General features: G+C 49.5%; 1 protein-coding gene across 2 annotated transcripts in view; it reads right to left on the minus strand.

Annotated features, from left to right (window-relative positions):
• Positions 1–25,942, minus strand: part of SRGAP3 (SLIT-ROBO Rho GTPase activating protein 3) — a 229,625-nt gene that overhangs the window by 47,564 nt on the left and 156,119 nt on the right. For both annotated transcript variants that reach the window (XM_036267035.1, XM_036267034.1), the window contains exons 5-10: positions 17,829–18,014; positions 13,195–13,323; positions 11,066–11,287; positions 9,282–9,383; positions 6,483–6,680; positions 1,770–1,854 (exon numbers count right to left, since the gene is read on the minus strand). In XM_036267035.1, the coding sequence (XP_036122928.1) occupies positions 1,770–1,854; positions 6,483–6,680; positions 9,282–9,383; positions 11,066–11,287; positions 13,195–13,323; positions 17,829–18,014 (922 nt within the window). The remainder of the gene's footprint in view (positions 1–1,769; positions 1,855–6,482; positions 6,681–9,281; positions 9,384–11,065; positions 11,288–13,194; positions 13,324–17,828; positions 18,015–25,942) is intronic.

A 25,942-nucleotide genomic window follows, 5' to 3' on the forward strand; every position in this document is an offset into this window, starting at 1 on the left:
AAGAAAAGGCTATTGGAACTCACTCTTCCTCACCCTTACCCCCAGCCAATGAGTCTTGACAAATATATATACCCATTTATAACCATCACCCAAATCAGGACATAGAACATTTCCATCACCCCCAAAATTCCCCAGCTCTCACCAGATGGCACACACAAAACTCATCCATGATGACAGGAATCAGTTCAGTGGTTGCTTGGGGTACAGGACAGGGATGGGGTGGGGGAGGGATTGACCGCAAAAAGGCACAAGGGAACTTTTGGGTCGCTGGGTGTATATGTTCATCAAAACTGATTTCTACACATAAAATGGGTGTCTCTTACTGTGTCCACGTTACATGTCTATACAGTTGACTGAAAGCTTTGCAGTGGTATCAGTTGTAACGCCCTAGTTATTCCTCTTCCCTGCAGCATCTGCAGCTCTCCTGACACAGCCCTCAGAGTCGGCGCTGTTCACTTGGCCATGTAGCCAGTGTTTCTGCGTAACAATTGTATCGCTATTTCGTTTTTTATAAATTCATGAGTTGTCTCCCAGCTAGATTATAAGTACCTTGGGGCTGGGGAGTGGTTTAATTTCTCACCCTTTCCTCTAAAGCATGGGGCTCACAAATGCCAAGCGTCCACAGATCCAGCAGCCCACTTGATGTTGCTGAGTGGGTGTTAGGGAGGCCTCGCGTGGCCAGAGCACAGCCGGTGGGATGTGCACCCACAGGGAGAAGCGAGTGATCCAGTGAAGGGCAAGGACACGCGGTGGATGGCAAACACCCGACAGCCAACGAACGCCAACCCTGCACCCCGGCACAGCTCTCATCTTGTAATGCTCTCCCTGCGACGCCAGCCAAAGTCCCGGGTGACGTCGAGGCCTGCTTTAAGCCGTCATCTCGGGATCTGGCATCGTCACCTTGAAAACTCCCTTCATCAGATAATAAGTAGGATGATTTCCCATAACGATGAGCGAGATGAAGAAAATCAAACAGAATGTTGGGACAGAGGTGGTGATTCCTTGAGGATGGGTGACAAAGAGATTCTCACTGAAGACATGATATCTGTGCTGACAACTGAAGGATAAGGAACCATCCATACTGAGATCTGGGCTGAGGGTATCCCCCCCCGCAGGGGGGAAAGCATATGCGAAGGCCCTGGGGCAGGAATAAATTCAATGAGTTTTGAAGGGCAGAAAGGAGCTAAGTGTGGCTGGAGAGCAGTAAGGGAGCAGAGAATGGCAGAGGTCAGGGAAGCAGGCAGAGGTCAAATGACATAAGGCCTCATACACCACAAGAGCAGTTGGGCTTTCATTCCTACTGTCATTGGAAACCTCTCGGTAGTTAGTTCCTCAGGTCTCTCAAAGACCAAACCCCGCCTTATACATATGGATTTTTCTTCTTTGGACTTAGAACCCTGGACACTCCAATAGTATGCCTGGCAGAGAGAATCTGCTGAAAAGTATTAATGCAGACGCCCATCTCTCTGAATTCCCACTCCCTTCCTATGGAGGGCCCCTTTATCACTTTGCCTTACACCCTCCCCCACAGCCTAAACCAAAACCTGCATTTGCCCCCTATTTTCCACAGCCAGACTGGACCTCTCTCAGTATCTGTACCAGGGCTATAGACTATAAACTATAGCAGCCTACCCAGTCCTGGGAGGTGGCCCCAATACCAGGCCTCATTCTGCCGAGGGCCCAGGGTCTCCAGCTGACACAGCTCAAGGGACCACAACAGAACCCAGCAGGGAAGACAGCCCCTCCTCACAGGCCTCTGCCCGACTCACCTTCGCCCAGGGTCTGCTTGAGTAAGTCGTGCTTGGCCTGCAGCTTAGTGATGAGGTTACTGCCGTTCACATATTCTTTAAATTTCTGTAAGACACAAGGCATAAGGACATTACAGATTGCAAGGCCAAGTCCCTCCGATTCTGCTCTGGAAGGGCCCTCTGGGGCAGAGAGGTCAAAGGGAGACCACGTTCCCCCAAAAGACCCCAGCATGGGGCAACGAGGGCCCTCGGCTGCTGTGCGCTCCTCCCTCAGCTCCCCAGCGCTGCCCAGCTCCATGAGGGCTCCAGGCATTTCAGGTCAGTTCTGGGAACACGAGGAAAGTTCGGGGGGAATGGGAGCAGTGAAAGGCGCTTTTGTCAGGTGAGGCCTGTGAGCTCTGAGCAGGGGGCTTCTTCAGTCTTCAGAGCTCCACTGTGCTCCTGGGCCAGGAACAATAAGGACGGACAGTCCCCGGGGCACACAGCTGAGGCAAGGCCTTATCGCATCTGTCAGAGGAGCTGCCAACAAGTCTTTCTTTTATCGCCCCACTCCGAAGGAGGAAGGGCCCTGCAGGCCCCTAGAGAGGGTCTTGTTAAAATAATCCCAACTGCCCTGGCCAGTTTGGCTCAGCGGTTAGAGCGTCGGCCCGCGGTCCGGAGAGACCCGGGTTCGGTTCCCGCTAAGAGCACGTACCTCAGTTGCAGTTTGTCCCCGGCCCTGGTTGGGTTGTGTGGGTGGCAACCACTCGATGTGTCCCTTTCACGTCGATGTTTCTCTCTCTCTCTCTCCCCCTCCCACTCTATCTGAACAAAATATCAAAAAATGTCTTTGGGTAAGGATAAAAAGAAAATAATAATCCCAACTACATTGGGGGATATGTTTTCCTTTTACAGAGGAGACAGGTGAGGCCGGCACAGGAAAGCAATGTGCCCGAGGTCCCTGGGACCTCCGGCCTGTCTCTAACTCAGGAGCCTGGCCCAGCACAATGCACTCTGAGCAGCGGAGAGGGACAGGGGCCACCCAGACTGGAAATGCATCTACCTGTCCCCAGTTCAGCAGGGCCTCAGCCCAGCCACACCTCTGCATAGGTGGCAGCTTTCCTCCCCTGCCACCCCACATCACCCAAACTCACGGCAGGAGCCCTCTCTGCTGGGGCATGCCTTTGCTGGGCCATGAGTCACTGGAGATGCGGTCCACACCCAGCTCAGTGCTGCTATGTGCCTGGTGTATAGTAGCTGCTCAGAGATGAGCTAAATCCCTGACTTGGAGCTGACGCAGCAGAGTGAGGAGATCAACAATAAGCTAACCCCAAAAAGTAAGTAAAATACACGACCGGTCAGATGGCGAGGGATGCCATGAATGCAAGTAAGGCAGACCTGGAGGGCTGGGAGGCAGGCAGACCCCGCTGCAGAGCTGACAGGGAGCCAAGGCCTGCAGGAAGGGAGGGAGGGGCCGTGCAGGTACCTGGGGAGGGAGCAATTGCAAACGCCTCAAGAATGAAGGCACAGGGGTGACTGTGAATGACCCAAATATACCATTTAGTTTCTCACAAAGAAACCCATTCTCTTGCCCCAGGCAGAGCGGTTAGAAAGAGGGCAGAGGAGCAGGGAAATGAGCCACGGAGGCTCGGGACACCCCAGTACGACCTGTAAAGGAGCTTCTGGAACATCACCACCTGCCTGTGAACATGTTGCAGGGGCAGCAAGGCCATGGGGTAGCTGATGTGTGCACGGGTAAGACTGCGTCACCTGACCCTGCTCCCACCTCCGTGGGTTTCTGCTGTGGAAGTCTAAGGTGTCCCTCACCTCGGCCATGGTCCGTCTTAGCTCCTAGGACCTTGTCCCTTGGTCGTTAAGAATCATTACCCCTTGTATCTATAGAGCACTTGGCAGGTTCAAATACATCCATTTGGTCCTCACCAGTCTTGGATTGCAAATGGGTGGAGCAGCATCGTTTCCATTCCACCCAGGAGGAGGCCGAAACTCAGAGCCATGGCCGCTCAGTGTATGACCTTGGGCAGACCATTGAATATGTCTGGGCCTCCGTGGCCCCCTCAGGGTAAAATGAGAGCAGACTCACGTTATTGCCAAGTATGGTGCAGGGACCACAGCCTCCCACCCAGCTGCAGAGAGGGTCAAAACGCAGATTACTGCTTGGGAATACTGAGAGTCTAAGCCCTCATTTTATCCCCGAGGAGGACATCACAGAGGCCCAGAAGTGTTCACCTTTCCAGGGCTCCACCTCGGGGAGGGTGGTAGTCTGGGAACCTACATTTTGAACAAACTTCCCATATGACTCAAATGCACACTTCGGTTTAATAACTGCCATCCTAGAGGCTCTCTCTGAATGCTTGCAGTGGCAACGCCCCCGATTTTATCATGTGTTTAAGAATGCACCATAAAAAGCACAGCTGAGTGTAAGTAGGTGTTTTCTCTGCCATGCCTCACTGCCCCCGGCACTTGAAGCTCTAATCTCAAACACAGAACTCAAGCCTGGGTGGGTTATTACACCCTGGGGCTCTGGGGCCCGTGGACTCTGCCCACGTCCTCCAAGCTTTACCCAGGCTTCGCGTGTGACCCATGAAGGAATGAATGCCATCAAGCTGTACTGATGTCTGCATCCTTAAAAATACCCCAAATAATGTCACAACATCAAGTCACGAGGTGTGCTGGCCAAGCAGGTCGCTAAGTTGAATACCAACATGAAATATAACATCGGTGATCCTTGATCATGGGCGTTGGTGAATTCTATCTTTTCATTTCAAGCAGCCTGGACCCCCTTCTCTGTGTCTGACACCCAAATTTCTTTGCTTCTGCTGCCAGGGTGAATTAATACTCACATTCATTCCTCACTTATCTTTGCAACCTGCAAATCCCCTCTGCACACAGAGGGCGTCCTCAGAGGAAGAGGTGAACCCCAGAGACTGGCACTGGCTGATTCACTAAGACTAGCTGTGTTTTTTGTTTTGAGAACAATGAAGTCAAAGAGTGTCGCTCGAGGAAATGCAGTCCATGTCAACTCGGGGTTTCTGACAAGGGATCTGATAAGGGCTGTCACAAGAGAATGATAGAACAGGGTGAGGTTGTGACTGGTTAAATGACCACAATCTAAAAGTGCTGACTAGTGGATCAATGTTAGCCTAGTGCAAGCCACACGCACTGAACCCGCAGACCGCCCGAGGTCTGAAGAGACAGCTTACACGTTGAACAGCCAGAGCAGGATCTTGCCAGTCTGGAACCAGGGACTGAATCCACAAAGAGGCTCTCCAACTGGTAATAAACATAAGACCTGCGCAAGGCGTTATCTACACATCCTTCAGGAGGAGGGCAACCTCGTCAGTGCTTAGGGAATAGAGATTAACTGGTATTACTTAGCTTTATATGTGTATCTATAAAAGGAGTATGATCTCAGGACATACGGAAAGCAGCACAGCACCTTCTGTGGAAGGTGAGAGTTTGCTCTGTTTTGTGCTGGGCAGAGTCTCCCTTTGGAAGAGGCATCGACGACAGATGGAACATGTCCAGGAGAGAGTCACTGGGATACTGAGGCCCTCGAAAGGAAAGCTGATGAGGCAGGATTGAAAGAACCAGATATATTTAGCCTGGAGAAACAAACACCTGACTCCCTGCGACCGTGCCAAAGACCGCCCTGTAGAGCTCGCCTCTCGCTGGATCACTCGAGAGAGCAGAATCAAAATCCATGGCCAGAAATCCTAGTGAGGCAGATTTTTGAAGAGAGCAGAGATAAGGGAAAACATTATAATATCTACAGCCAGCCACAGGCCCAAGGAAAGGGCCGTTGGGGCAGGAGGGAGCGTTCCATCTTAGGGCTGCAGGGCTTTTTGACAGGGACACGGTTGAATGGATCAAACATCAGATGGAGGACTCAGGGTCCCTCAGAACCCCAAATTCTATGTTCACTAGGCATAGATGGAACTAAGCCCCGAGGCCCCTTATCCTGTTCCTTCCTGTCCCTGGGCACGTGGAATGTTAGCCAGCTGCGGTTTTACATGGAGGGCTGGTAACTCACCAGCAATTTGTACGGATTATACAGGGCACTGTTTCCAAAGCCCGTACCCCAATTTAAGACAATGCAACACAACAGCCACCCACTGAACTTTCGGGCTCTTACGTGGGGCTTACACCGGCTCCATTCCATTTCCCTCTCACCCTGCTGAACACACTCCGGTTTTTCTCAGGACAGGACAGTTGCCATAACTGTCTGATGCCAAGTTGCCAAGACCAATGCTGAAACTATGACTGGTAATTTCTTTTTTTTTTAAATCCTCACCTGAGAATATTTTTGTATTTATCTTCAGATAAAATGGGAGGGAGAGGGAGAGGGGTGGAGAGAGAGACAGACAGACAGACAGACAGACATCGATGTGAGAGGGACACATCAACTGGTTGCCTCCCCCATGACCCGGCCAGGGCCAGGGATGAACTGCAACTAAGGCACTTGCTCTTGACCTGAGATCTCAGGAACCGAACCTGAGATTCATTGGTCTGCGGGCCCACGCTCTAACCGCTGAGCCAAACTGGCCAGGGCAATGACTGGTCATTTCAATTTCTGCATTTCACAAAGCCAAGCTAGGCAACTTAACTTGAGAATCATGTTGGGAGAACTGTAGGTCTAACAGACCCACATGGTTTCATTGGCTCCCCCTGGCTTGGGCTGTTCCCAAAAAGTCAATGCCGGCAGGTTAGCAGACAGTGGGCTCTGGGTCCACTTACTGTAAAGTAAAACATTTCTGTTTCCTGCTGGTTGGCTCTCCTTTTGGCGATGTTGATCTTGCTCATGTAGGTCTCAGAGGCGGCAGATTTGACGGACTCTGTGGACCGACTGTGTTGGAAGGCGTCGGAGACATCAAAGTCTTCCACAGTCAGCATGTCCTGCAAGGTCTGCATGGTGGCATCCAGGGTTTTTCTCACCTGGGAAAACATGTCGACAAAAATCCTTTAGCCTCAGAATGCCTTTGACACCCCAAAGTCCTTTTTCTAACCAATACTTCATTTCTTCCCCACGAAACCTCTAGGAGGCAGGCTGGACAAACCTGACCGCTCCTATGATACTGATGTACAAAGTGAGGCCAGTTAGCTGGCTGGCTGAGACCCCGGGCTGTCCGATCTCGAGTCATTTCATTGCATTGCTGTGGCAGAGAGAACCTTGGAGAATACTGTGATGAACAAGGCACTCAGGTTCCCAGGTTCGTTTCTCTTTACCTAGTTACATAGCCCCAACTAGCTCCTCTGATGGGAGGCAAGTCCCTTGACGAGGGACAACTCTAGAAATACTCTTGGTTCTCTTCAGGGTGGGGACGAAGCCTGGATAAAGTGAGCGGCCGTCCTCAATGAATGAGCTCGGCAGCTACTGCCACCTGAGTCCTATCAAACGCCTGACAGAAATGAGAAGCTCGAGGAAGACAGATGCCGAGACACCACTGTCTAGTCATTTCTCCAGGATTCTGACTTCCGTGTTGGGACTGAGTGGGGCCCCTGGAAGGCTACACATGCAGGGCACACCCCCCACCCCCCACATCACAGCATCCCTTCGCTGACCTGTGCCTACATGGCAAACCCATACTTGGATGGAACGTCATTCCAAAAACAGTTTCAGGAGAAACTGCACCTACATTCCTCGTTACATTACTGTTGCTCGGGCGGGGGGGCGGGGGGTAAACCACAGAACTTATATGCATGTATGCATAACTGATGGACACGGACAACAAAGCCGGGGGTGGGGTTGGGTGGATGGGGAGGAGGGTATCAATGGGGAAAAAGAGGAGAAACACCTATAAAATAAAATAATAAAAAAAATTACTGTTGCTCAAAGTCTCTTTCTTATCACTCAGGTCTCAACTTAAATGTCACCTTCTGGTGACATCAGGCTCCCCTGACTTCAGTTTTTAACTTAATGCCTATCTCTGTCTAGTACTCTGCATACTCATCCATTGGTTTGCTTTTGTGTTTTGATTATTATCGCTTTTCTCACAAGAACATAAACTCCATGAGAGGAGGTACTATGGTATCTTGCTCACTCACTTTACTCTGCATTTAGCACAGAGTATATGCTGAAGAAATACCTGAATAAGTATCTGTTGAATAAATGCTTGTTGAATGAATAAATGCATGAATCAGCTCTTTCTAACATAAGCCTGATAGAAGCTCAGGTCCCAAATCAAGACTATCTATGACCATGAAAAGCCTCTACAGAGGAACTTGCTTCATTCTTCTTATGGCCCCGATTTCCAATTAAAATTCCATGAATATTATCCATATACTGTTCCACATAAACAATTTAAAATGCTTTGGGGGAAAATATAGGACAGGAATAAATAAAAAAAACATTCTATTCACCTGTCTCTTCTCAGCTTTGGAAAAAATATATATAATTTGTCTCCCCATAACCTCCCCCAGGGACTGCTTGAATCCATCATTATCCTGAGTGACATTCTGTCTCATGTTCGCCCTAGCTCTGTCCTTTGTGGAGACACAGAGTGAACCAGCCCTGTCTGCCTAAGACAGCCCTCTCGAGATGTGAAGACAGGAACATGGCTCCCCATCTCCTGCTGTAAATGCACTTCTCTGGTCTTTTTTTTTTTCCATCCTCACTCGAGGACATTTTTGCATTTCAGATAGAGCGGGGTGGGGGTGGGGGCACATCAATGTGAGACAGAAACATCGACTGGCTGCCATCCACATAACCCCAACCGGGGCTGGGGACAAACTGCAACCAGGGTACGTGCCCTTAGCGGGAACCGAACCTGGGACTCTCTGGTCCACGGGCCGACGCTCTCGAACCGCTGAGCCAAACTGGCCAGGGCTGAATGCACTTCTCAATGATAAACCTGCCCATGATCACGGGTGGCACTCCCCACATCCTGGTGTCCACCTCCCTGCCCAGAGGCATCAAGGCTGGTGGCTCATCAGTCCACACCAGAATGGAGCGACCAGACCTGGGATTTCCATTTGTCCCCTCCCTGCGGGAATCCTGTGTCACCAGCTTGCTTGAGAGGGATGCTAGCAATGATAAGACAGACGTTCCTTAGAGTTCAGAATCCATGACACATTTAGTGTGCCTGGGGTTATTTAATTATATAAATTAAAATACCTATTATACTTTCTGATGATAAAAATAACATAAGCTCATTACAGAAAATAGAGAAAAGCACAAAGACGAAAACAGAAATCACCTATAATCCATAACCCAGACATAACCATCATTAACATTTTGAAGTATTTCCTTCCCGTCCTGTTTCTGTGCCTGTGATACACAGAGCTACATGTGCATGTACTCTAGTTTACCCTAGTTAGCGTAACACTGAACATACAGTTTTACTTCCTCTTTTGTTTCTTTAACTCAACATCTTGTGAGCATTCCCCGACCATGCAAGATCCCTGGTGTGCATGGTTTCAATGGCTGTGCAATAGTCCACCTTACCGATGAACCTGCCTGTCCTGTGTGTCCGCCCCAGGACAAGCTAGGCCTTTGTGAGGAAATCAATCCCTTACAGGGCAGAGGGGCTCACTCACCTCCTCGTTCTCTATTTTGAGAGTGGCCAGTCTGGACTGCAGCTGGTGGTACCGCATGAGCAGCTCGGTCTGGACGGGCTGCTGCGCGCTGACCTGGCACACCTGTGGAAACAACAGCCCACCTGCGGTTGCCCAGTGTCCTCGCCGCCCATGTGGGGTTAGGGCAGGAGCGCTCCCATCACTAATCTCCCTGTCAAAAGCTGAGGAAACAGGCGTGGAGAGCTCAATGACCTGCCAAAGGTGACACGGACAGGAACCAGGGCCACCCTCCTGAACTGCGAAGTGGGGCCTCTCGGTCACGGTCTTCCACACTGTGCCCTCTTGAGGGTTTACTAAGAGCCCTGACATAGCTCATCAAGTGAGACGACTTAGTTCATTTCCAGGCAGGAAGCTGCAGTAAGAAAGTAACCCCCTAAGAGAAGCCAATGAAAAGAACAAAGAACAGAGAATGGCCAGCCGGGTGCTCCGACTCCCCAGCAGGAAGGTGCTTCGGAGAGGCGACTGCCTCTCATGGACCGTTTCCTCCAGCGGGATGACTGGGAGAGGTGGAGGAGGGGAGAGAGGTGGAGGAGGGGAGAGAGGTGGAGGAGGGGAGAGAGGTGGAGGAGGGGAGAGAGGTGGAGGAGGGGAGAGAGAGAGAAACACTGTCCTCCCTATATCCATTCCGCCCAGGGCTCTGTCACCACCTGTGGGCTGGGCTGCCTGGGGTGGCTCGGCTGAGAGCATAAGGGACAAGCAGGGCTCTGTTATTTACTAGTTATTTACCACTAACTAGGCACCCAAGTGGTCACCAGTGGTCACCATAAGGCAGAATTTTCAGGTCCTGATATAGGCCAAAAGGGCTGGGCATGAGGGCAGAGGGGAGGGGCAGGCGCTGCAGGAAGCCTTGCAGAGGCCTCTCTTTTGCAAATGAAGTGGGTAGAACCACCCGGAGGGCCCAGTAAATGCCATCTGCTAAGGATCCTTCTTGTCACTTCCTGCCAAGCAATTCAGTGGATGGCCCAGCTGAGCTCCCATGGGATCTAGCGGCTGGCAGGATCTTATACGCTATTGGCCTGGGTCCCCCTAACTCCCATGTGCATGGTGGGGTATGTCTCGGTGGAGGGACAGGGGCCACTAGGAGAAAGTGCTGTGCACAGGCCCTGGGGGAGAGATGATGGAGGTGGGGAGACAGACAGGCCATCTGCGGGCTCTCCTCCACCAGTTCCAAGGCTAGGGCCCCTAGAGGGGGGGAGGAATGAGACAGAAAGCTCAAGGAGCCATGTGCCTAAGGGATTTAGTGATACCTGAGTAACTAGTGTGCTGCTTTGGGGCCAGTGGCAAGTGCCTTATCCCGTTCCCCAGAATACAGCGCGGATCCGAGCAGCCTGAGCCCCGAAGGAAACTCAGTGGGTGGTGCGCCGCCTGCGTGGGAGGACGGGCAGTGCTCTGGTGAGGATGTTGGCCAGAGTGGCTGTGGTGAGCCCAGCCTCCTGTGACCCACGGAAAGAATGTATGCACGTGTGGGACCCTCTTGGGGTCCTCCAGACATAACTGGGAGGGGTTTTAAGGAACACTAATGTCCTGCAATTCTATAGGTGGAGAACTTGAGCCATCAAGGTTAAGGTATTAGTGGTAAACTCCTTGGCTGGGAAAGTTCCAGAACCAAGATCTTGACCCAGGCTTCTGAGATCAACATCCTGCACGTGGAACGGGGCTGGTGGTCCCCTCCCACGGGTGTTCTGGGAGCACATGGGAGCACAGACAGAAGCAGCCTCAGGCACGGGCTCCTGGGAGAAACCCACCTCATCCCCCATGTGGGGCTGGAACTCAAACTTGAGTGGAGGACAGAAGACCTGGTTGTACATGTCCATGACTGTGTGCTTGTCACTTCGGGAATCCAGGTTGTCCACCGCGTTCTCGATGACATCCAGCCCCTCGTGGCGAGAGGTCTCCAGGTTGTACTCGGCTGAGAGGTAGGTCCGGAAGGTGCGGGCCAGGCTGGCGTGAAAGCCCAAATCACAGCACTTGAAGACAGACACACGACAGAAGGGTGCGGGTGAGGGCCGTGATGTGAAGGGGACGACCACAAGCATTTCCTATCCCGTCGATTACCTCTCATTCCATAGTCAAAAGCTCTCACCCTGGGGGCCCTTGTGCATTCTGGAATCCCACCACAGAAATCACCAAAGCCTTCAGGGGACTTGTGCATTGAAATCTGCGCAACAGCAGAACTTCTCTCCGCTTCCCAGATCAACCACATTCTTTCTCGTCTCTAGGCCTTCCCACATGTATTCCCTCTGCCTGGCATACTCTTCCTTCTCTTCCTGCCTGAACACCCTTCCTTCAGGTTTTAGTTTAGGGGTCACTTCCTCCACGAAGTCTCCCTTGATGTTCTCCCCACTCAGAGTTTCTGTCAGATGTCCCTCCTCTAAGGACACCTTCCACGTGGCACTGCAATTGCCTGTTAACGTGTCAGGGTCACGCAGGGTAAGCTCCAGGAGGGCAGAACCACTGGTTTTGTCTACCGTGGCACCTCAAGACCCAGAGCTGACCAATAAAAATTGGGCAAATAAAAACAGGGAAGGATCGGAAGGAGTGAAAGGAAAGTTGTAAGAAAGAGGAGGGGTCTGGCCTCAGGCACTGGAAGGCAGAGGCAGGGCCCAGCAGATTCCTCTCCTGGGGATGGTGAAAAGGGTCCCTCCTGCAGCCTTCCTGACCAGATACACCAGGGGAGGAGGATCCATCCACCAGTATGGAATCCTTACTGAGCATCTACTGGAACAGATCCGTCTGCGGGGAGGGGAAGACACGAGAGACCGTCGCAGTTCCAGCACACACGACAGAGGCTCTCCCTGACAGCGCCGCTCACAGTGTTCTTTCCCCAGCACGCTGTCCCTCCAGCCTGTCCTTGCAGCTGGAACTCGGGAGTCTGTTCCATTCTCCTTTCACTTAAACCATCTGCTTTCTCCAACGACAACATCCCCAAGTAAAGCTGATCTGTGTACAGTGGACCCTGAACCACTCAGGTTTGAACTGTGAAGGTCCACTAATAACCATGGATTGAAGACTATTTTTGATCCAGGGATGGGAATCCATGCAGGCAGAAGGCCAACTACATGCATTGTTCTACACCATTGGATATAAGAGACTTGAGCATTGCAGATACCAAGGGATGACTATAGTTAAGTTTTGAAGCAGTTAAAAGTTATATGTGGCCCTGGCCGGTTTGGCTCAGCGGTTAGAGCGTCGGCCTGCGGTCCTGAGAGACCCGGGTTCGGTTCCCGCTAAGGGCGCGTACCTCGGTTGCAGTTTGTCCCCGGCCCTGGTCGGTTGTGCGGGTGGCAGCCACTTGATGTGTTCCTTTCACATCGATGTTTCTCTCTCTCTCTCTCTGTTCCTCTCTCTCCCTCCCACTCTACCTGAACAAAAAATGGAAAAATGTCCTCGGGTGAGGATTAAAAAAAAAAAAAATTATATGTGGATTTTTGACTGTGGGGGGAGATTGGCAACCCTAACCTCACATTGTTCAAGGATCAACTGTAATTCTCTCATTCACTCTCTTTTACGTGCATGTGTATGTCTAGCAGACTAGACCTGGGGGCACCGAACATGTCTGTACTGTCCTGAGAAATCCTTACGGCATGAACTCTGGACAACCACTCCTGTACCCCCAGACCCAGGCAAGGGCCTGGTGTAGAGGAGGGTACTTGGGAAGCGCACACTGAATATATAACTGTGACTGTGCAGGGTCTGCCGCAGGCCCACTCCCATCCACGGAAGTGGAAACTCATCTCCCAGGTCCCACATGCTCCCTGTCCTTCCCCTCCACCCTGGAATGTCCGCGAAGGACAGGGGCCAGCCCCTCCTTCAGCTGATGATTTGCACCAGCCCCGGTGCAGGTGCCTTTCAGTCCCACACTCCAGGTGCTCACATCAATCAGGTCGGAGACATCATGGATGTAGTATTTGCTTATAGCTGCGTTGGTGGCAGCCAGATTCAGCAAGTAGTCATTCCGGGCCTTCGTGCACTTCAGCTTGTTCTCAGAATACTTTGCCTGCCTCTGGAAGAAGAACAGAGTAGATTGAGCACTGAGCCATGGATGGCAGGGATCTGGGGCTTTATGGTCACTGACGGTGATTCAGTCCACCACACCCCTCTGGAATACCTTACTCCATATGCCAGCAGCACTATTTGATAAGCAGCAGCCTCTTCCTGGCCTCTACCCAAGCTGAGTCAGTAAGACCCCCCGAGGTCCCTCCTCAACAGCCCAAGACCTGCTGAGACCCCTCCCAGTGACTGCCCAAACTGTGACAATGGCCCCCTGCCTTGAGGCCTTCAGACCAATTGTTCCCCCTGCCTGGCTGGCCATCCTTCCTAGTCTCTGTGTGACCTGGTCCTTCATGTCACTTGGGGCCTTACCCAAGGTCACGTGGTCAGATTGGACTCTTAGGGCAACCTTGTCCAAAATGTGCTGCCAGCATCTCCACCATCCCTCCCTCCACTCTCTATCCCCTTGTCCTGTTCTATTTTTATTTATTTAATATGTATTCAACTTTTAGTGATCTCATTTTTATTTAATTTTTTAAGATGTTCTTTTAAGAGTAGTTTTTGGTCTACAAAATCAAGAGGATGGTACAGAGACTTCCACACGTCCCAGCCCCACATATGCACAACCTCACCCATTAACAACATCCCCCACGAGAATGGTACAGTCATTAATAATTATCTCCCGAGTCCACAGCTTAGCCCAGGGTTCCCTCTTGGTGTCGTAAGTCTATGGGTTTGGGCACTATTCTGGTATCATACAGAGTAGCTTCCCTGCCCTAAAAACCTGTTGTGCTCTGCCTTTCCATCCTTCCCTCCCTCCTGCCCCTGGCAAACTCCATCTTCTTATTTCCAGAATGTCATACAGTTGGAGGCATACAGTGTGCATCGTTTTCAAATAGGCTTCTTTCATTTATTCATATGCACTTGAAGGTTCCTCCAGTCTTTTCATGGCTTGCTAGCTCATTGCTTTTTAGATCTTGAATATTTAGCCAGTATTCCACTGTCTGGATTTACCACCGTTTATTTATCCATTCACCTACTGAAGGACATCTTGATTACTCTAGTTTTCTTCAAAAGCACTTTAACCACCCCAAATTATATTTTTGACTTCTTGTGTACTTGCTGATTTTCAATGTCCCCCACTAGAAAGTAGGCTCTGTGAAGTCAGGGACCTGATCTGCCTTGTTCATGGCTGGACCTATAGCACCCGGAACAGTCCCTGCACAGGAAGCCATTGAATGATTTTCACTGGTTGTCTGGGATGTGAGAGGTGGGAGAGGCCGAGTGGGGCAGGGCAGCCCGAGGGCTAGTGTTGGCTAGGAGCCAGCCTGCCTCCCTGTGAAGCTGCTTCTGATCTGGGCCACCTGGGTAGGACGGAGTACATGAATTGGAGAGCTGTCCCCTTGATCCCACTAATAAGTCCCACTGCTGGGTAAAAAGACAGCTCTCCTTAAAGAAACGAGGTTTCTTCCTTCACCCAGACACTCTTAAACCTTCCTTATTCCAGATTGAGTTCTCCTAGCTTTTCAGTAGAGGTGTCCCCAAAGATCTGTGACGTTTCTCCATTGTCCACTTATGTAGGGAGTTTCTAGAAACAGACTTCTGGTAGTACATCCTGTACCAGCCACACACCCAGCCATCACAGAAAGTTTTGATACTCCTGACCAATTTGCAGGGGTCTTCTCTGACCCTGAGACCATTTTCAGCACTTCATGGACTCATACAATTTTATATCTGGGGAGGATATTAAAGGCATCTTAGTTTAATTCATTCATTTTATAGGTGAAGAAATGAGAACTGAAGGGGAAAGAGCCAAATGGCTCATTAACATAGAACTGAACAAAAAATTAGTCTCCAGACGCCCATCTCTACCTAAATACCTGTCTCTACCCCTCTACGTATCCCCCCAAGCTGTAGTTCTGAAATTCCCTACCTTTTATCTTTTTCAAATATTTCTTTATTTTTAGTATATCCAGAGCTATATAACCATCCCCACTATCTAAATGTAGAATATTTTCATCATCCCAAAAAGAAACCCTGCACCCATTAGCAGTCACTCCCCACTGTCCTCTGCCCCAGCCCCTGGCAACCACTAATCTACTTTCTGTCTCTATGGGTTTGTCTCTTCTGGACATTTCATATAAATAGAATTCCACATATGTGGCGTTTTGTGACTGGCTTCTTTCACTTAGTATACTGTTTCCAACATTCATCTACATTGTAGCATGAATCAGTACTCCATTCCTTATGACTAAATGATGTTCCATTGCGTGAATAGGCCACATTTTATTCACCTAGCCATCAGTTCACAGACATTTGGGTTGTAGCCACTTTGGGGCTATTATAAATAATGCTTCTATGAAACATTCATGTGCAAGTTTTTTTTTTTTTCTTCCATTTTTTAAATTTATTTTTAAATTTTTTATTATTTTTTGTTACAGATATTTCTCACCCCCCCACCCCCCACATTGTTGTTTATGTCCATGGTTACGAATACACGCACATAAGTTCTGTGGTCTATCTCATCCACCCCCCTCCCCCGTCCCCCTCTTCTGAGGTTTGTCAGTCTGTACCCTACTGCTATGTCTCTGAATCATGTGCAAGTTTTTGTATGGACATATGTACTCTGAGTGATACCTAGGAGTGGGATTGTTGAGCATATGGTAACTTAGCCTACATTTAACATTTTGTGAGATTGCCAAAATATTCTCCAAAGTGGCTGGGTCATGTTACGTGCCCTCCAGCAGTGTACATGGGTTCCACTTGCTCCATACCCTCATCCGTATTTGTCATTGTCTGCCTTTTTTATTTTAGCCATCTTCACGAGTATAAATGGTGTCTCGCTGTGGCTTTGATCTGCGTTTCCTTAATGACTAATGATGCCGAGCATCTTTTCATGTATCTATTGGCCACTCATATATGTTCTTTGGAGAAATGTCTATTCAAATCCTTTGCCCATTTTTTAATTATTGTGGTGCCTTTTTTTTTTTTTTTTTACTTTTGGCAATTACCCTTAAGTCTTATTTTATTTTCCTCTGGTTACTTTTCCAGCTTATCTAGGTCCCGTTGGATCTTGTTCCCACCCAATCTCCTATAATTTTTAAGAGCTGTAGAATTGTGTCATCATAGAATTCATGTCATTGAAGCCCAAGTAAACATCTGGTACCATATTTGGCATATAAAAAGAGTTGAGGAGTCCCGCCAGGATGGCTCAGTGCTTGAGCGCTGACCTATGCACCAAGAGGTTGCAGGTTCGATTCCCAGTCAGGGCACATGCCCAGGCTGTGGGCCCGATCCTCAGTGAGGGGCATGCAGGAGGCGGCCAATCAATGTTCTCTCTCATTGATGTTTCTATCCCCCCCTCCCTTCCTCTCTCTCTAAAATCAATAAAGGAAAAAAAAATTATTAATAAAAAAAAAAAAAAGAGCTGAGGAAATGTTTGCTGACTTCATGGAATGAATGAATGAGTGCAGAGAATTCAACAAGAAATCATAGCCTTCTAAGAAGAAATGAACCTTAGACGTCACCTAGTCTAGGACAACAAAAACACAACTCGTGCACTGCCCCTCTAAATTCTGGCCATGGCAGACATCATCATTATCATTATTAATATTATAATATTTTTTCCTTTATTGATTTTAGAGAGAGAGGAAAGGAGAAGGAGAGAGAGACAGAAACATCGATGAGAGAGAACATGGATTGGCCGCCTCCTACATGTCCCCCCACTGGGGATCAGGCCCACAACCTGCGCATGTGCCCTGACTGGGAATCGAACTGGGACCTCTTGGTGCAGGGCCGACGCGCAAACACTGAGCCACACCAGCCAAGCATGGCGGACAATATTAACTGATCACAGCACAGTTTTTAGCTCAAACCTGGAGAGGGCTCATGATCCTCAACACAGAGCTCCGGGCAGCCACTACCAACCTGTCAGAGTTGACATGAGACAGGAGATTTATTTGTCATCACTGTCAGATTTTTAAACGGAAGTTCAGAGAGGTGTAATAGAGGTGGTATTTCAGAACTCAGTCTGTCTGACTCCCAAACCAGCACTCCTTTCGCCGCGGCCTACGACAGCCCTCTCCAGCGCCGGCACGCGGTGCACCTACATGCCCGTCTCTGCTCTGGCAAGGGCAATTTCACAGTGGTTCCTCACCAAGTGCCAGGTGCTGGCTGGCAGCCCAGTGCTGTTCCCTCTTGTTGGGACACACTCAGTCCCAAAAAGCACCCCCGCCACCTAACCGACCCCCAGAGCAAGCCCCCGCGCCCACTGACGCCCATCAGAGAATGTGCTCTTGGGACGTGAGACTCATCACAGTTCAGCTCTCCTCAGCTGAGCACCCCGCCCTGCCTGCTGACCCTGGCACGAGGCCAAGCCTGCCTCCTCCATGACAGTGACCTCCAAGAGAGTAGATTCGGGCAGCATTCTTCTACCCTGACAACCCCCAGGGTGCAGAGGGGGAGGCCCAGGTGGCAGGGAGCATGGCCCTCCCTTCCTGCCCCAGGGCCCTCACTCGCCTTCTCCTTCATCTTCTCGATCTTCTTCACAGAGCTGCGGCGCTGGGGCCGGTCCTCATGCCGCAGCAGGTTCATGCTAAGCTCTCCCGCCTTGTTGAACTGCTTCTCCTCCTGCTTCTCGGCCTCCTTCAGCTTGCTCTCTGCGCTGATGCTCTCCGCATGGTACATGTGGTAGGTTTTCATGACCTGGGGACATACAAGGACGGGGATCAGCAGCTGTCAGGGCCCAGCCTGAGCGGCTCTAGTGCTCCCAGCCCCCTAAGTTTTATGGTCTAGTCTGCTGGGTCCTCCCTCTTCCCGTGACACCCTCTGAGCTCCCACAGCTCTTTACTTCTGCACGAACTCTCTGAAAACTGGAAATGGTGACGATGATGATGATCAGCACAGTCCTTGCTAACTGCCAGGAATGAACTAGAAAAGAACATTTAAAAGGGCAGCCACGGTCCCCCAGCATTTGGGGTCTCAGAGGTGGTACGGCAAAGCTCGCTCTTCCTCAGCTGCCCTCTCGCCCGCCCACCACGATTCTTGCGTCCCTGCACCTTCTCCAGGGTCGCTGGGAAAGCCCCTCCTCCAGTCCTCATGGAGCTTCCATGGGAATATCCTTGTTACTCACAGACAAATTATTTTCTCAGCTGTTTCCTTAAGTAAAGTTGGCCTACAAATGACTGTTCCCAAAAGGAGTACTATTGGGTAACTGAATACCTATTCTATGCTCTCTGAACCAAACTCATGCTTGACTATCAAATAAATTTCTGTAAAGCATATTGCCCTTTGCTACTCTGTAACCATAACAAAAGCTGGATATTGGTATAACAAGGGAATTTTTGAGGCAGAGGAAACCCTAGATGTCATCTAATCCAACCACCAAATTTTATAAAGGGGAAAACCAAGGCCCAAAAGGGCAAAGTGGCTTCTCCAAGATCACACAGTATTATCAGCATAGTCCTTACATCCATGTGGCCAACTCCACAATCAAGGTACAGCGCACTCTGTCACAGGGAAAGCTCTCCTGTGCCCCTCTCCCCCTGTCCCCCAGAGGGAGGCAATCACTGATTTGCTTGGTGTTACTGTAGAGCTTCATATATATGGAACCACAGAGTATAAACTCTTTTGGGTCTGCCCTCTTTCACTCAGCATACTTTTTTTTTGAGATTCTCCCATGTCATTGCACGGATCGGAAGTTTTTGTTTTGTTTTTTATTGCTGAGTAGTATCCCATTGTACAGCTGTACAATTTATTTATTTGTATGTTGACAGTTATTTGGATTGTTTACAGTTTTGTAAAGCTGCTACGAACGTTTGTGTACAATTCTTCGCACGGGCATATGTTTTTACTTCTCTTAGGTAAACACCTAGGAGCAGAGTGGAGAGTCATATGGGTAAGTGTATATTTAGCCAAATTAGAAATCTGGTCTCTGACTTTTAATCCACCATTTTTCTAACATATCATACTGTTTCCTTAATTTATTCCAATTTTCTCAGCAATTGAATACTCTTGGCAGCCTTAAAGCAATATCCTGTCTCCTGGTCCCCAAATAAAAGTACTCATTTCCTTTGCAATATCAAGTTTATGATCATCTTTCTGTGCTAAGAAACACAAGAAATTTCTAGAATCCACGGTTCCCGGGGCGTGTTCATTCTCTTCTGCTGTTGTGTGGATAATTACAGCAGCTAACAGCCCAGGCTTCCACCTGGGGATAGGGCGTGCTCCTGCCTAACCAGGACCTTAACGGTCAGGGCAGTTGGAAGGAAATATTGGCCAACATTATAACCTTATTTACTCTCATTTAAAATTTTGTGAAGTTTATTACAATGAGGATTTCTTCTGCAACTCTTGTCATTACATCACAGCACTGATCTGTGGTTCAGAAAGTTCCCTTTGCCAGAGGTCAGGAGTCAATAGGGGCAACATCTAGTGTAGAGCAAAGTAGGTAAGAATATGGACTCAGCCCAAATGTCTGGGCTGAATCCTAATGCTGCCATTTACAAGCTGTGTGACCTTGGGCAAGTTGTAACCTCTCTGACCTCTCCTTCCTTATCTGTAACATGATGATAATAGTATCATAGGCTTGTTGTGAGGACATAATGTGTTAATTTTTGTAACGTGCTAAGAACAATACCTGCAATAAAGTTAAGAGCCATGCGAGCATTAGCTGCTACCATCATCGTTATCCCTCTTTAGGCTGAGGGTTTGAGAACCTTGAACCCACTTCAGGAAAATGTCTGCAAATTCTAGAGAACATAAACTCCTGTGAAAAATATATATTCTATACCATATTTGTCCTTCCTTCTTTCAATCTGAAAGCCTCCCCAAATTTCAAAGCAATTTTAAAAGTGCAATCAATTTTTCTTTATAGGGCTTGGTAAAAAGATCTCTTGTCTGCATTCCACCCATTTTTTTTTTTTTGCTTATTTGCAATTGCCTTAAAACCTCTAGAGATGCCCTTCTTGCTGATTTCATCCACTCCTTGTACCAGTTCCACCAAGCATTATTACCAAACTCAAGGGACCAGAAAGTGTGTTGGATTGATGCATTCTTGACATCTAGTGGCCAAAAGGAAGGGCTGCAGGCTTGAGGATAACCAAAGCAGCTGCCTATTTTCAACCATCTCCTTACGCCTTGGCTCTAGGAGCATAATGCGGCTAAGGGTTGGGAATGCTGCTGAAGTCTATCTCCGGGGCCCCTGCCTTTCCCATTCTTGAAGCTTTTCTCTCTCCCTCCACATTCACAGACACCACTGATTTCTTTGCTTCTCCACCATACTGCTGGTGATGTTCATTTCTGGATTCCACCCTTTCTGGGTTCATTCATTTAGGCTACATCCATTTTTTCTACTCGGGCTGCTGAGGTCTGCTTGTCTCACCACCAATCTATCATCTGTGTTGGGTCGTTCAGAGGAAGAGAGAGCATTTCTATTTGCAGCTACATCTTCCTGTCCAATCATCCATGTACGCACCCATCTACTCACTTGAGGTCAGCACCCCAGCAGGGTATTCTCAGATCCTCACAGTTTCCTTTGCCTGGTTTTCTACTCTTCCTGACCCACAAAGCATTCTTCATGCTCTTCAACAAGCCAAACTTCCCAGTGCAGTCACTGAACTGCGTTCCACAAACCCCATGTTTGGAGAACATAGCCCGGACAACGCTGGGGCCATATGCTATGTGATCCAATCAGTAGTTCTTGATCCCAAAAATATCCATGAACTGGATCACCCAGGGTGACTTATGTCCAACAGCTGCCACAGAAGAGTTTACCTGGGGACCTCTCTGAAATGAGCCTAAATACTTATACCCAGAATCCTCTGGATAAATACATTTCTTTTATTTAATTGACTGAAACATAGGAGTGAACATTAAAGGTCCTTAGTTTAGCCCTGGCCAGTGTTGCTCAGTGGCTGGAGCATTGGCCAATGCACCAAAGGGTTGCGGGTTTGACTCCTGGTCAAGAGCATGTACCTGGGTTGCAGGTTCAATACCCAGCCCCAGCTGGAGCTCGTGCAGGAGGCAACGATCTGTGTTTCTCTCTCTCTCTCTCTCTTTCTCTCTCTCCCCCCTCCACCTCCTTCCCCTCCCTCTAAAAATCAATGAAAAAAGTAGCCTCCAGTAAGGATTTAAAAAAAAAAGGTCCTTAGTCCAATAGCCTAGAACAGTCTGCCCAATATTGCCAGTCCAGGATACATTAACTAATATTTAAACTTATCTATTACTTCAGAGTTTGCAAACCTCTCCCTTTATTAACCCCAAGGAGCATTTCAGTTCATCCTTATCCCAGGCCTGGGAAGCAATGTGATAACAATGACAACAGCAGCCGACTTTACTGAGCGCTTACTACCTGCTGGGACTTTACATATAATAACTCATTTATTTCTCACCAAGAAACAAAAAAAAACCCTCTGAGGTGGAACACCACGTTATCACTGCTTTACAGGTGAGAAAGCCACGATATAGGGATGAAAGGATCCTCTACCCCCACAGGGACCCAGGAGGCCTGGCTTTGAGACTGTACACTCCCACCACTTGCTGGGTGACCATGGCAGAGGCCTGGTGAAGACCAGATGGGAGGCAGACAGGAAGGTGCCCCCTAATGGCAACTAAAGTGACTGGCTGGCAGCAGCGTTGGGCTGGGAGGGAGCAGAGGTGGATGCAGGAGTTTCGCTGAGGCCATGTCTCCAGCGTAGGGTCAAAGGGCCTCTCAGAGGCACCCACCCGGCTTCGTGCCAGATGGGGGTTCCGCTTCCAGCCCCCCGGACCCTATCAGGAGGGTGCCTCAGAACAAGTCTAGCGCAGGCTGAGAAGCACTGCAGAGGAACATGGGGGTTGAGACCACTGTTCTTGGACCCATATTAGTTTCACAGGTGCTTGGAAGGCCTCCAGAAATCTTAGTGTATTAACCCATCACTGAAGGGAACTGAGGCCCAGAAACAGCAAGTGTACTGTCCAAAGTCACACAGCAAGCCAGACAGCCAGGCTTCTTAGCAGTGGACAATGTCTTTTCTGGTCGCCACACTACCTTCTGCTGTGTACGCTTTGCCTTTCACATCTTCCCAAATCCCCAGCTCATGACAATGGGGAAGCATGACCTGCACAGCCCCTCAGACACTCGTTTAAAGACATAAGAAGGCAGCCCTGGCCGGTTTGGCTCAGCGGTTAGAGCATCCGCCTGCGGTCCGGAGAGACCTGGGTTCGGTTCCCGCTAAGGGCACGTACCTCGGTTGCAGTTTGTCCCCGGCCCTGGTTGGTCGTGCAGGTGGCGGCCACTCGATGTGTCCCTTTCACATCGATGTTTCCCTCTCTCTCTCTCTTTCTCTCTCTCCCTCCCACTCTATCTGTACAAAAAATGGAAAAATGTCCTCGGGTGAGGATAAAAAAAAAAAAAAAAGACATAAGAAGGCAGAGGCAATGTGGAAGTTGACAATATCAATACAGGGACAGCTGGGGCAGTATAAGGACCAGTTGTTAGAAAACAGGACCATCCCCAGGCCATCCAAGAGTGATGCGTGGGTGAGACCCTACGTTAATGCATGCCAAAGACATCCTAGAAGGAAAAGAGAAGTCCCTAAATTCAGTCTGACCACCACACTGTGTGACCTATGCTCTCCACAGAATTTATCAGTGCCATCTTAGTTCTTCACTTTGCATATTTATAAACAGTCTCGTCCCAACTAAAGTTAAAGTCCACGAGGGCCAGGACCTCGTTTATGATCATATCCCCTATATTAAAGTGAAGATGGGTACCCAGCAAATACCAATATATGTTTGCATGAATATATGAATGAATAACAGTTGGCTGTCTGAGTAGATGAATAGGTGGATGGGTGGGTGGGTGGATGGATGGATGGATGATGGATGGGTGGGTGGATGGGTGAGTGGGTGGATGGATGGGTGGGTGGATGGGTGGGTGGATATGTGAATGGAAGAAACAGAGGAAGGGGAGGAGGGAGAATAAAATAAGGGAGATACGTATAGTTTACTCCCTTCGATCTGGTAAATATAGTTGGGGGTGGGGCACAGCTACACCTTCAATAATTACATTTTTATTGAACAGGTTATAATGTGCTAGGACATATACTAGAAAATACTACAGTGTGGAAGACAGGGTCTCTGCCCTCACAGAATACACCCTCTCATAGGGACACAATGACAAAGTGACTATCACATGGTGTGATGAGTGCTATCTATGATGAGGGAAGTGCAGGGCACTAAAGGAAGGCTTCCTGGAGGAAGTGACATCTAAACTAAACCTTGAAGAAGAGTAGCTGCTAGCTGGGTGAACAGGGCATGGAGTGGGGGCAGGGGAGGAGTATTCCAGACAAAGGGAGAGTGTGAGCAGTAAGGCCAGAGGAGCAGGGTTTTATTTGGGCACTAAATGGAGCTACTTCCTTATTCTGCCCCAGCTACTCCTCAGCGGACAGCTGTTGTTTCCTCTGCCTAGGATCGTCTAGTCCTCCTTCTAGAACCGCTTCCTGATTTTCCTTGAGGAAATCTTCCAAGTTCCTCTCCCCATTCTCAGTCCATGTGGTTAATGGGAAACTGAAACCAGGCTCCATTCCTGAGGGTGGGCATGAGACGGCAGGCCTGGCTCATTATTATCATTATGTTAATCTGTCCACAGTGACTGGATCTCATGATTCCAATCAGGCCAATTAGAGACAGCGCTGGGCTCTGCTGGAAACACTGGAAAAGGCATGTTCTCCTTCCACTAGGGGGCGCTAAGCTGACAGGAAGGGAGCTTGCAGTGGGGCTGGGTGGGTGACCATCTTTGTGACCACATTGGAGAAGCCTGCCTGACCATGAAAGTAGCAGAAGGAGAAAACAACAGAAGAGGGAAACAGGCTGATTTCCAAAGGCAGATGAATGGATGGATGAATGGATAGATGGGTGGACGAACAGATGGAAAGAAGGAAGGAAAGGAGCGAGAGAGGAAGGAAGGAGGAAAAGTGAGGGAGGAAGTAGGATAACATGGAGGAAGTAGTGTTTTACTGCCTTTCATCTGGAGAGAACTGTGGAGGGCTGTTTGCTGCAGGAGAGCTGTGGTAGGCAGTTAGAAGCAGAGCAAGGACAACCGGCCAGGTACAGAAGGTCACCAGGGCAAAGCTGGGAAAACAAGAACCTCGCTCCCAGGGCGACCTTTCCTCCCCTAGCATATTGCTGGCCATGAGATTCGGACCCTCCCCTGACCTTTCCTCCCCTGGCATGTTGCTGCCTCCTTGTAGGGGTTACAAGCAAGGGGGTCAAAGAATAGCCCTTAAGTATTAAGCCCCCAGGACAAAGAGGTTCTGACCCACATCAAATACATCTAGACCTCAGTTGTGTTTCAGCTCCAGGCCCAGAAAAGCAGCAAAACCAGACCAGCTGCATTGACTAATGACCCCCTGACCTGGTGCCAGCCAATCAGTGGAGACCATGAACCTGAAAGGACACACCTGGTAAGCTGATGCATATTCTATTGAGATCTTCCCCGGGGACCTCCCCTAAAATCTCCACCTTAGCATGCCTGCACCTCTCCCCTCACCTTCCTCTTCCCCTGCCCAACCCCCCCCCCCCCAGGTGCATCACCTTTACCTTTCTCTCTCCTAAGCTCCAAAGGCTCTTCTTTTGCCTCTGTCACTTGTTTTTAGGGCTCATTTCTTCTACCACTCACTTCTACCTCTGTGGCCTTCTAACACCTGGTGCCATTTTTGTTATCGCTGCCAACAGAGTGAGAGCACCGGGGTGTCAACAGCACCCCCCCCAAGTCATCTGTTGACTGCACACTGAGTCTTCAGTAGTTGCCCAGAAATTCTTAAATCCAAGCATGTGGAGCTGCCTGCCGTGGACCCCGTGCTGCCAGAGGCACAGCGGCAGGCTGGGAACATTTCAAGAGCTGGTCTTTGAAGTGTCTTGTACACCCCTGGTGTTCCCAGGGTGCTGACTAGGGCAGAGAAGGGAGGGAGAGAGAGATAAATAAATGAAAGAAACTGGTTTCGCCCACAAGCAGTTTAGACTCTGGGCTGGGAGACAGGAGTAAAGCATGTGAAAGGATGATACAGCAGCCCGAGCAGAGCATAGTACGTGCTCAGTATGTGGCCCAGGAGGGAGGGTGTCTAGACCGCGAGTCCCGGGGGCTGCGCTGTTTCACGGTGCATCCAGGGCCTCCCGCAGGGTGGCACAGAGCCGCGATCAATACATCTCTGCTGAGTGAAGAAGAGAGAGGGAGAGTGTGCGCCTGCATGAGAGATTAGTTAAGAGTTCAGAAAAGTGATGGCTCCAGGTGAACTTCTATGATCCAGGGTGAGTTCTGAGCCTGGTCCCTTTGGGTGGGTAGGGATGCAAGAGGCAGAGGGGAAGAGAGGAAGAGAAAGAGAATTCTCAGCAGGAGAGACAATGTAGAATCCCAGCAGAGCAAACGGATTCCAGACAAATCTGGGTTTGAAGTCCTGCTGCACCACCAACCAAGTCAATTCCTGCCCCGTAACCAGTGTGCTTGTGTTCCCCATTCACTCGCCTGCTTGGACTCAACACTCATTTCAAGTCCAGTTAGATTTTGCCTCCAAGCAGACAGCAAGGTCAGTTTTTGGCCTAATTGTGACATTCTGAAATGACTTCCAGGAGATGGCAAGGCATGCTCACCCCTA

Source organism: Molossus molossus, unplaced genomic scaffold (assembly GCF_014108415.1).
Source record: "Molossus molossus isolate mMolMol1 unplaced genomic scaffold, mMolMol1.p scaffold_m16_p_18, whole genome shotgun sequence".
Lineage (NCBI taxonomy): Eukaryota > Metazoa > Chordata > Mammalia > Chiroptera > Molossidae > Molossus > Molossus molossus.